The sequence below is a fragment of the Tamandua tetradactyla genome, chromosome 7 (assembly GCF_023851605.1).
Source record: "Tamandua tetradactyla isolate mTamTet1 chromosome 7, mTamTet1.pri, whole genome shotgun sequence".
NCBI lineage: Eukaryota > Metazoa > Chordata > Mammalia > Pilosa > Myrmecophagidae > Tamandua > Tamandua tetradactyla.
The window spans coordinates 170,227,734-170,240,448 of NC_135333.1; the positions used below are offsets into that span (position 1 = coordinate 170,227,734).

Here is a 12,715-nt window from a genome sequence, read left to right on the forward strand (position 1 = left end):
TAGTAGAAAACTAGTAATGAAAGGTGTCACATCTCCCCATTTATCTGGAATATTCTCAGGTTATACCTTTTGTCCTCATAAAATTAGGAATAACATCCCATTTCATTCACAAAAATTTCCCAATTGCAACCATATTATTATATAGTTGCCTTAAATAAAGAGATTAGAAATTTTAGATAGTAATGTTCATACTTAAATGTTAATACTAAAGATCTGAAATAAATTTTCATTTGATTAAAACATTTTTGCCTTTCAGCGTGTCATTGTGCAAAGAATTTTGCCTTGTTTGACATCAGAGTTTGTAAACCCTGACATGGTCCCTTTTGTTTTGCCCAATGTTCTACTGATTGCTGAAGAATGTACCAAAGAAGAATATATCAAGTTAATTCTACCTGATCTTGGGCCTGTCTTTAAACAGCAGGAGCCAATCCAGGTACTTACGTAGATATTTGTGCGTATTTGTCTGCTAGTATTCTTTGTGATGAGGACCGTCTTTGAAAACAAAAGAAATGGATATGTAACTTTTTAAAAATTGAGCTGAAGTATATGGCTGTTTCTTTTCTATTAGTAAAAAAGCTATTTTGCATAAGGTTGAAGTGAACCATTCCTAAAATTATAATGGACTTTGCAAGTAAGTATCTATAACTCTCCATTAGTTAACATCTCAAAAAAATAAATTGTAGTGAAGTTTTATAAATGTAATGCTGTACTATTTCTACTGACCTTGAAGTTTGGGTTTGGAAAATTAAGTATTTATTTCCCTCCTGCACTGTTAGTATTTTTGTTTGTTTTGTTATTCAGGGTCTTTAATGTGTAGGTGATTTGTGCCAGTTGTTTCTTTTTATCTTATTGCTAGTAAACGTTCCACCAGAAAAGAAGAAATGCTTACAAGAATATGGAAATAGTGTGTATGTGTATTGTAAGTGTGAAAAGGTAATTGATCTCTGATGTAAACTCTCGCAGTATTTTTTTTTGGTCAGATTCAAGGTGGATATGACTTGAGAGCAGTAGGGTCAGGCATAGGCATAAATGTGTTTGAATCTGGGCTCCTTCATCTCCTTATAAAAGCATGACTGGAGCAAATCATTATCCTCATTTCTTAAATGAAACGGGCTGTTGAGATTAAGTCAGAATTTCTGGCACATAATAAATATTATGTGTTTCTGTCACTAAACAGCATTGGCTTATTGGCAAAACATCAACTATCTGATTTCGTGGTTTTATGACAGGCTGTTTGGAAAGGAGGGAAATAGAGGAAATGTAGTGGCAAGGCAAGAGTTCTTATGTACTAAGGAAAGGGAAAGGGAAGGAACTGTAGGCTTTGAATCAGGGTTCTCCAACCAGGTCATGGTGTCGGGAGGAAAAGATGGAAGAGCCACATCAGTCGCTAAGCTATACATCAGGCAAGGTAGTATCCTAAGAAAGCTATAACCCAAATTCCTATTTGCCAGTATTCTGTGGTGTTCTCTTTCTTTCAGTTGTCCAGTTAAAAATTCATTCTGAAAACTTTCAACTGAGCCTTGGTAAAACTAAGTATTCTGCTTGGAGAAAAGGAACAGTTTGTTCCTTGTAATTTAGATATGTGGTACCAGCTACATAAAAAGTGAGAGATTAGGGACAATTAAAATTGCTAATTATTTCTTATTAGAATTTTTTCTTATAGTCTTGTTTATTTCCGTAAATACTCTTCTTCTCTTGATAAGGACAGGTGATATTAACAAATTATTAAAGTGGAAAGAGCTATTATTTCTTCTAATCTCTATAGCATTTCAGAATTGATAGTTTAGTTGCTGCACTGAAGTAGCGTTCTTAATAAACCTGACCTAAAGAAAGAACTAGGTTATCTTCCAGGGTCAAAAGTGTGACCAACAAAAAAGATTATAAAGACTAGTTAACTATATTCAAAACACGTACAACCTGATGTTTTCATAGTCTTATTTTAACAAAATTAGTTTCTTATAGAGATACCATTTATTTGTAATGAACGATCAAACCGCATCAGACTTTATCAAAATATGTAGGATCATTGTATTAGAATATGGAGATGTTTCGTTTCCTTTTTCAGTCAAACTGCTAAGAACTTTAAAGGGATTGTTAAAACTTTAAAGGGATTGTTAAAGCTAAAAGATAAAACCTGTGAAATAGATGTTACTATTTGCCTACCTTTTTCTCCTTTTGTTCCCAAATAAATTATTACAAATAGAAGCATTAATATATGAATATAGTGTCCATTTTCCAGGCAGAGGAAAACCCTACTATAGACTTATTTTCCTGTTCCTAACAGATGTTAATTGATAAAATATTGGCCTAGATCAACTGTGTTTGAGCATACTAGTTTCATTACAACCAGGCTGACGTCGTAAGGTAACCTTTTAGAATTTATTTTAGGCTAGTAAATATTAAATGGTACTTCAGTGTTACTTTAATTTGCAGTTTTGGGGATTGCTAAAAGGTATCAGATTTCTCTTTGGTAGATAATTTTTTTTGCCCACTTATCTATTGCTTTTTTTTTTTTAATCTGTTTCTTTCAATTATTTTTTCACAATGAAAATAACTTTTTCCCCAATTATCTGAGTAATATATATATATATTATAAAAACTTCAACAATACTGAAAAATATAAAGAAGGAAATAAAAATTATCTGAAGTCCTACTACCATTAACATTTTGGTGACAACCCTTTCGTATATCCCTTTATGCATATATACATTTATGCACATAATTACATGTAAATGAGGTCATCTTGATCACAAATAGTGTTTCCACAGTAAACAGGGGCTTGCTTTCTTCTGCTCTACCCTCACACGTACATTTATTTGTGTGAATATGGCTCCTCCTCTTTCCACCCTGCCTAGAAAGATGTCCAACATTTCATTCACTTCTATAGTGACAAACTCAGTGGCATTTTCTGTGGAAATTGATAAAATTCTTAGGACACTGCGACAGACTAAAATAGCAACAAATTCTTGAAGAAGTTAGTACTTGGAGTGGAGGCCTTACACTATCGTGTTTCAAGACTGACTACAACACAGTTATGACAGTGAACTACTAGCCAAAAGATAGATAGCTGGGGCTTTACAGAATATAAAGTTTACATTAGACCCGCACGATCAGTTGATTGATAATAGAGGATCCGATGAAATTCAGTGGATTTCATGTTCTTTTCAACTTTAGGGTTGTTACTGAAAAGATCTGCACTGTTGCCGACATGAAAAACATGAAGATGTTTTTCCAGACTTCAGTGTGTTTTGTTTCGATTTATTCTTCATCAGTTCAAATCATTAATAAATATTATCTGTTTGACTTTCTTCTGTGGCTTTCAGAAAAATAAAAAATAAACTTAACGGTTCCACTTTGGAAATCTGCAGCACCAGAGGACCTGAATCTTCCTACATGACAACTTTACCCTACTATTCTGCTTTTATTCCCTAATGAATCTTCCCTAATGATTCTGATCTATTTTGAATTCTACTTTTTCATTTTTTTTAAATTAAAAATTTTTTTTATACATAACAACATACAAACATGAACATTCTTACCATATGATCCATTCTTGGTATATAGACAATGACTCACAGTATCATCATATAGTTGTATATTCATTACCACAATCACCTCTCAGAACATTTGCATCAATTCAGAAAAAGAAATAAAAAGAAAAAAATTCGAACATACCATACCCCTTACCCCTCACCCTCACCAATCATTAACATTTCAATCTACTAAATTTATTTTAACATTTGTTCCCCCTTTTATTTATTTTTAATCCGTATGTTTTATTCATCTGTCGATAAGGTAGATAAAAGGAGCATCAGACACAAGGTTTTCACAATCACACAGTCACATTGCAAAAGCTGTATCATTATACAATTGTCTTCAAGTAACATGGCTACTGGAACACAGCTCTCCATTTTCAGGCAGTTCCCTCCAGTCTCTCCATTACACCTTAACTAAAAAGGTATAATGCATAAGAATAACCTCCAGGAAAACCTCTCTACTCTTTTTGGAATCTCTCAGCCATTGACACTTTATTTTGTCTCATTTCTCTCTTCCCCCTTTTGGTTGAGAAGGTTTTCTCAATCCCTTAGTGCTGAGTCCGATCTCATTCTAGGATTTCTGTCCCACGTTGCCAGGAAGGTTCACACCCCTGGGAGTCATGTCCCATGTAGAGACACATATACATAAACACAATTATTTAAATATTGGAGCGGTGGTTATTGTTAGTTTTATGAACATGAAATCTTATAATATACCTTTTTGTATCATTGAGGAAATATGTATGACAGCTGGTATAAATTTAACTGATTCTTTTTAAATGATTGCATTATATTGTGTGATACGGTTGTGCCAGTTTATTCAACTGGCCCTTTTGTTTCAAACCTTTTGCGACTACACGTGATACTTTGTACCTACAATATTTTGTCCCAATACTTTTGTTTTTGTGGGAAAGATTTCTAGGAGTAACATTAGATTGAAGGGTATATGAATTTTTGTGCCTGCCAGATCCTGCTTCTGGCTTACTTTGAGCAACAGTAAGCCTGTGAGTGGTGAGAGGGACATCATTTTGCCTTTACCTAAAGGTATGTGGTCAGTTAACTGTCAAAGTACCAAGAGGAATCTTCTTTGATTTCTACCAATCCCAGGCTCAGAGTAGAGAAATCTTAACCCAAGGCCACCAGAGCATTTCACAAGCTTGCTTTCTTTTTAGGTATTCACACATCTTCACTAACCAGCTCTTTCCCATAACCACCATTCTCATCCTCTTTAGAGACTAGATTACTTGTCCTCAGGCTCTTGATCAGCCAAAAGAAAAAAAACCCTGACATCACCTTTTGGCTTCAGAATTCTGATATAGCCATCCACCTGCCTCATCAAGTTAGCTAGGGACTGGACCCCACCACGAGAGTGGGGAATGGCCATCATGGCCATCTGTGGAGAGAACAGTTCACGTTTCTTCACCGTAGTTTATCAGTCTCTTCCTTCCACTTTTCCCTGGATGCTGTACAGTGTTCTTCTGACCTCTGAGGTTTCAGAATCGTGTTTCAGACAATTCCTGTCTGTTCATAGTGGTTTTGGTGGAAGGACTTAGTCCTGGAGCTTCCTACTCTGCCATCTTTCCTGGAAGTCGCCCTGCACTTTCATCTTTGTTGGCCAGTTCCCTCTATTTTCCATTTTTTTGTAAAATGTTACACAAGTTTGTCACAGGGAGGCAAAGCAGAAGCACAACTACTTGCTTTGCATTCTTCGCATGAACTGAATAATAGGTAGATCAGTGACCAAGCAACAACAGAAGTGATGTTATTGGTTAGTTACTAGTCATGGTGTGTATCAGTTACTCAGAGTGATTTGTGGGCTGAATAATGTATGCAGTTATTAGCGGTACTTCATGCAGTTATTAACAGTTAGTGTACCATAGTATCTGACATTTGTGTTATTCAGAAACTATAATAACTGAAAGTCATTCTTATCCGGACTGTGCAAAGTGAGGACTCCATGATACTATTCTGATTATTTTAAATAACCTGACATCTTGATTTATCTGATGTTTTTAAGGATTATGATATTAAAAGGTTAAAAATTTCACTTGATCTGGGTAGTTTCTAAAGCGTCCCATGTAGTTTTTAGTTACCCTGAGTAGTGTGCAGAGGGTCTTCGTCAAGCACTTCAGTAGCTCAGTGATCCCACTGGATTTAAGGGCGTGAATGGGGTCTTCCATACTACATGAATCTGGCTGCAGTGTTTTTTGGTGATTTAATCTGTGTTGCTTTTCTGTTTACTTATTCTCATGCTATTATATAGCCCTTCTTCTTGATAGCATTCTTTCCCTAAAAATCCACTATCTTTTCAACTTGTTATCTGCTGTTCTCTAGATTACTTGTCTCTGAAGTAAAGGGTAAATGGGCTTTGCCTTAGGAACTTCACGGAAGCCAAGTGCTAGAATTTCTGTCTTCGAAAGATCTGACTTTGCTACCCTCAGCCTTTTATTTTTTTTCTTAGTAACTTTCCAAGTAGTTGGTACTTTGGAGTGAGTGATGGAGTATAGTAGATATGTGAGAGTTAGGAAATCATCTTTAATTTGTGCTTGCTGAAATTTGAGACTTGATTTGTATGTTTTTGTCTTCCATGCCTTCAGGCTAGCAACATGGTAAGTGTCAAAATATATAGCTTACTCTTTTGAAAGAACTTTACGTTTTGCCATATATAGACTCTTTTAAAGATTCCAGACTTTAATATGTTCTCCTTTTTCCTAAACAGATTTTGTTAATTTTCCTACAAAAAATGGATTTGCTACTAACCAAAACCCCTCCTGATGAGATAAAGAACAGTGTCCTTCCGATGGTTTACAGAGCACTAGAAGCTCCTTCCATTCAGATACAGGTATAATACTTGATTTGCTTTGCTTTAATGATAAATTTGATTCTTAAAGCAGGAGAAAGAAAGTAAAGAAAGAGCAAAATAATGAATGAATGAATGTTTTGGGTTTAAGTCTTAAAATCTTTTATATAAAACTTACCAGTGGTATATATTTATCTATTGAATTACATTATTGGTATATTGTTACTAAAATATATCCACTCAATTAGTTTAAAGAGTTCAGTTGACAAGAATGTAGTACAATGATTTATGGTTATTATTTGTCAGAAATGTTCTGCTATGGAAAATGGTTTGTACTGTGTAATCCAGTCTTTTTGCATTTATTATATAATAAGAGCTTACTGTAAATAAGTTTGTATTATTGTAGTTTAGTGTGCCTTTTTCTTTCTGCTTCTTCCTAAATGGGTTATTGACATGTGAACAAAATATGCTATGAAATGTCAAAGATATTATCCCTTTTTCTTATGAGATCATTAAGTAGATATTTCCCATACTTAGTTTTAATATTTGATAACTTAGATTTCGATTTAGAAACTCTGTTCCTTCTATGTTGAAGTTCATTTGTGCAGCAAGTAGATAGAAGGTAGTAATTTCATGTGACTGTTTCTAATACATTTATAATAATGCTTTTGTCCCAGAAAGGCTATCTTAAAACTTATACTTTGCCCGACATTTATTTCTGTAGTCTTTTCTATTAAGTTTTGGTTCTCTGGGCTGTTTGGAAAAATATTTTGGATCACTATTAAAGGTGATTTAGTTTTGATTTGTTTTTTAAACTTTGGAAAGATATACTCATATTAAGAACATTTGGTTTCATATTTACAGGTTTATTATCTTTGTCTATATAGAATTCTGGTAACAAAGATTTGAGGTTTTAATTTTTTTAAGTTATTGACCAAAGACAGTAATTCCATATATATAAATTCACTTTATTGGATCATTTCTGTCTTTGTTGACTAAGTTCTTTTATTTATTCAGTCCTGTGAGGTTGATGTTAAAAGGTTTTTCCTTATGATGAGATCATGTCTCCCTTAAAGTGAGAATATACTGCCTTTGTCCAAATTACATGTTATAAGTAGGAAAAGTGAACTTCTACATTTTAGTCCTTTGTTAGGAATTACAGCTTCTTGAGACATTCCCACAGGCCCCTTGTAGCAATTTTATATTCAATGTGATTAAGGAGAAAGGGGGAAGATTGAGTGGCATGAGAAGTCATCTTTCTTTATAAGGGCCACTTCACAAAGGAGTTATTTGAACAGTAAGCATTAGCCAGCATTTCTGATGTTATTCAGCTGGTGCCTTTAGTCACCAAAGCAGTTAATTGGTGTCAATATTGCTTGGGTAGTCTGATAAAGTTAAATAATACCTAAGCAATTGGGAAAATTCTGGAGCAAGAAACAAAATCTTTACCTGAAGCTTCATGCAAAGTAGAAGGCTAGAAAGTAACATAAGTTTTTAAAGTGAAGCTTGATTAGAAAGAAGTATTTAAGAGGGTAGAGATGATTCTGAAAAACATTTGGAAAGGTAGATGCTTCGCAAAAATTAGTGTCTTTTAAGAGAGACATTGACAGAAATGTATATATAAAACCATTTCTTATTTTTTGCCTTTTTAAATTAAGCATAAAAGCAATGTTTCTCCCCTCCCCCAAGAGTATAAAATAAATAGAAGTTCTTGAGAATTTGTTAATTGAATTTCCTTGAGGTTTGTTTTGTTTTTTCATATCCTGCTCTTAGATTCTTTTTTTTTTCCTCTTAGATTCTTCATTCTGTCTCTTCCTAAGGAGGGAGCGTTCCCTTCCCTTAGCTGAGTGATATGGATGTAACTTGATTTGTAACCTACTGCTCTGGGCTTGATTACACAATGCCTTACAGTTGCTCTTTAATAATACAGACGTTACGGTTCCTTTGCAGGAAGTCTCCCTCTCCCCTCTCTAGTTATCTGTGGGATTAACTAATGGATCATCGTCCCTAAGGAAATATCCTATAGTAATAGGAGCCCAGTGTCTCATTTACTACTCAACCTTTCCCATTTTCTTCTCCTATCTGTGGAAAATGTCCCTTAAATGTAGTTTGCATTTCTTATTCTCAAAATATATCATCCACTTAATTATTATAGCTCTGGGTAGATAAAAACATGTAACTTGCTTATATTTGGCTTTTCGAAATCTGAGAATGTCAAAGCGAAATAATGAACCAATATTTTTATAACATTTTCAATAGTTAATTCATTTCTGTATGCTAGCTACAAATGAATGTCTTTATATTTACCTAAGATTGTCAATAGCATCTTCCTTTGTGCACATTTGGACTTCATTTTCCTCAGTGATTACTTTTCCTAGGTTTTGTTACAAGGGTCTTTCTGCCCTCATAAGGGGTCTGAGAGTGTGTTTTTCAGCCAGTTATTTCTCAAGTCATTTCTTTCTCTTTTCCTTATTTTATTTAATTTCCCGCCCCCAATCACCCCGTTTTCCTCTGTTGCCCTTGCTCAGAGTTGCCAGTACCAAACACTTGCGGTTTGGCACTGCGTTAGTTAATAAGAGAAATTGTAAATAATTTTTCCTGTTTCTGTGAGTTATACTTGCTTAAAATGAAGAATTTGGACATACCTTAAAATGTAAAGAAATCAGGGTGGTGTGATGGTGGCTCAGTGACAGAATTCTCGCTTGCCATGCTGGAGACCTGGGTTCGATTCCTGGTGCCTGCCCATGTTTAAAAAAAAATGTAGAGAAAACAAAAATTTTCTCTTTCTCTGAGACAGCTACTGAATATTTTGGGATATATCTTTCTTGACTTTTTTTCTTAGTGCATAGGCAAATACTTACTTGAGTATATACAATTTTTAAAATTGGGATTATAATACTGTTTTGTTACATTTTTCTCCTAAATATCATTAAACATTCTTTTAAATATGTTTTTAATAAAGTAATTGTATTTTATTCCATCATATGGATATGTAACAGTGAAGAACACCTTTACTTAAAAGGAATTTTTTTTACATGACTTTCTACTTGATTTTTTCTCTAGTTGTTCCTATATTTAAAAATAAATGAGGAAATATATTATCAGGGAAAGAGATTACGAATGAAACCAGAGAATTTTGGTGCCATATGCTAGCTATATGACCTAATATGACTTTAAGTAAGGTCTTCCAAACCTATCCTTATCTGTAAAATTGAAAAATCATAACTGTTTTTCTTTCACAGAGTAGTTGGGAGGACCAATTGATGTGCGTGAAAGTTTACTTCACACTGTATGACAAATGAGCGATGCAAATGCAAAATGTTTTTTAGTATGTGAGAGAGAATAAGAGAAGCTTTCCCTAAGATTAATCCAAAATTTATTTTCTTAATAGGAACTTTGTTTAAACATCATTCCAACCTTTGCAAATCTTATAGACTACCCCTCAATGAAAAATTCTTTGATACCAAGAATTAAAACTGCATGTCTACAAACCTCTTCCCTTGCTGTAAGTAATTGCATATTAATTTTTTTCATTTCTCAGTAGTTTAAGTTGTTTCCTTATTGTTTAAAAATCCTTTAATAGTTCATTTATTTCATCTTGGCTGTAAGTAACCTTTACATAGTACTGTAAAAGTAAGCAGTAACTATAGTTTTCCTTGATGTGTGGTTTACTGTATTGCCTCCCTAACCTTACTCCCTGTCCCTTGACTTTGAGTGTTTCAGTAGAAAATTTGAGTGTTTTTTTTCTTAATCCCTTTTTGCTTTACCTCACAGCTTCTTTTTTTGGCAGTTTTAAAATAATTGTGAGAGTTTAACTTGTTATATATAGGACTAAAACTTTTTGAACAGCTTCCTTTTATAAACGGCCTTCATTTTTAGTCTCCTATCTATAAATTTTTTTATCCCCCACTTCCCTATTTTCAAAAAAGTAAAGGGTGTAATAAAACAATAATATTAATAAAAGTAGGGGAAATAGTTGTGCTCACAAATTTAGTCCAAGGATGGTTACCGTCTTTGAATAAAAAAATTTAACTCTTAAGTTATTTAGTAGTCAAAGAAAATAGAATAAATAATATAGTTCTCGTTATCTTATTTCAAAGGCATTGAACATCGCCAACCTATTCTTTAACGCTGAATTGTAAGATGAATTTACCACATTTGATATTTCTTTACAGAAGGAACTATGAATAATTTCTTCAAATAGCAGCCTTAGAAAAGAGGGAGGAATGTTCTTCACCTGACCAGCTCTTATGTTCATGTTTTGCTAATGGGCATATCATTAAATTTTCATTTTGTTAAGATAGTTCTTTGGAGATCTCACCCATATTTATGTGTAGGATGTAAATTCAAATAAAAATAAGTATTAGTAGCATAGTAGAATTACAGACAAAGGCAATTTGACTAATCCATTTTAGTTTTATGGGTCTTTTTTGGTAGCAAGACTCTGAGTAGGAAAACATACATCAAACAAAGTAGGAAAGAATAGCATTATTAACTTTAATATACAGTAAACTAGAAAGAAGTCAAGAAGCCTGAGTTCTTGTTCTGACTCCGCTTACTAACTAACCCTATGGCAAGTCACTGTTCTTCTAAGTCTCTTTCTTCAATAGCTTAAAATGATTTGAAATACCACCCTTTTCTTTGAAATTCTCTAGTTTTATGATTGGATTTTAAAATACATGGCAGTAATATATTCAGCTTAAAATTCAGTTTTAATAATGCCCTTTAAAAAGTCTTATAAGCCATAATATTTCTTTATAGCTATATAAATTTATTTTAGCATACATATTCTATATGTTCTGCTTTAGTGCTGAGTAGGCATGTAAAGTGAGGTGGGATACATGGATACTTGAATTAAATGATCTATATTAATACTCAGTTTTTTAATCTCTTTTTAAGATGTTAGCTGAGTGTTAAATGCATGTTATTTACAAGAAGTTATAATGAATACATTTAGAACGTAACTCTGAAATGGATTTACATTTTATATACCGCTTTCAGTGCTCCTACCTTCACAGTAGCAAATGTGACTTCCTGAATTGCATTCATAAACTAGACCTCTGAAATTTAAAGATTCATTCTAGGAAATTCCTAAAACACAGTCACGAGTTAGAATTGTATCTGAATACTGTTCCATAAAATGAGGACAAATAAATTCTCTACAGAATAAGGGTAAAGTGCTCCAGGAACTGTATTTATTTGTGACTTGCACTACTATTCTTTTACATTAGGAAAGAAAATAAAATTGAACTAGTATTTTCAATTTTCTTAAAACGGCAATTTCTTTTATGAAACTGATTCTAAGAACAAGTTAAGTCTTTGAGATGACTTCTTAAATTTATAATATCCCTTGTGTTTGAATTTTAGGAAACTGTTCATTGTTTTAAAAAAATGGACTTTTTTTCATTTTTCATGCAGAATTGGGTTGCTTTTTAAACCAACCAAATTATTTTCTTCTTTTTTTACTGTATTTTTTCCTTAAGCTAGATTTTTATTGATATTGAGGTCATGATTCAAAGGTATTCTAAACAATTCCAACTAAAAGCCACAGTGAAATATTTATTAGGATAGGCAAATGAATATAAAGCTTTCATAAAACAGCTCCTAAATGTCAGGTTTTAATAACTATATTAAAGATATATTTAGAAATAGAAACTTTTTTTAAGTAGGACAAATATGGGTACTCTTCAAATGTTAAAATATTTAACTTCAGAATGAATTGAACCTGAGTTAGAAAAATACTGGAATTCAATAAAATTGATCACTTGGTAGTCCTTTTTATAATTCCAATATCTCCAAGATATTGTTCTTAGTGAACACATGTATAGTAAAAGCTTCTCAGATCCTAATCAGTTTATTTAAAATGTTGCAGAATTGAAGTCATTTTCTGACTTTAACTGACTAGCATCCTGGTGAAGCAATCTTAAGTTCTTTATGAAAGTTAGGAAAATTAGTAAGTAAATTAATTTCCTGTATTAAAAGCATGAGAGTTTTATTCTTGATATTTCAAATACGTATTTAAATGAAGATTAAGTTTACACATAAATATTTTGTTGTAGATTGCAAAGACTTTAAATGACTAATAGCAATTTACTTCTTTTAATAGGTTCGTGTAAACTCATTAGTGTGCTTAGGAAAGATTTTGGAGTACTTGGATAAGTGGTTTGTACTTGATGATATTCTACCCTTCTTACAACAAATTCCATCCAAGGAGCCTGCAGTCCTCATGGGAATTTTAGGTAGCTGAAAACTCACTGTTATTTTATGTTACTTTATCATTTTACATTCATGCAAATACATTTTCCAATGTATAAAACTATAATACTCTCATGTATATAGCATTCAGAAATTAAAGAATGATGGGGTAAATACCGTAATA

General features: G+C 32.9%; 1 protein-coding gene across 1 annotated transcript in view; it reads left to right on the plus strand.

Annotated features, from left to right (window-relative positions):
- SCYL2 (SCY1 like pseudokinase 2) overlaps positions 1–12,715 on the plus strand; it is an 83,894-nt gene that overhangs the window by 54,948 nt on the left and 16,231 nt on the right. Inside the window, exons 9-12 of the mRNA XM_077111757.1 lie at positions 257–433; positions 6,256–6,378; positions 9,728–9,841; positions 12,443–12,575. Of these exons, the coding sequence (XP_076967872.1) occupies positions 257–433; positions 6,256–6,378; positions 9,728–9,841; positions 12,443–12,575 (547 nt within the window). The remainder of the gene's footprint in view (positions 1–256; positions 434–6,255; positions 6,379–9,727; positions 9,842–12,442; positions 12,576–12,715) is intronic.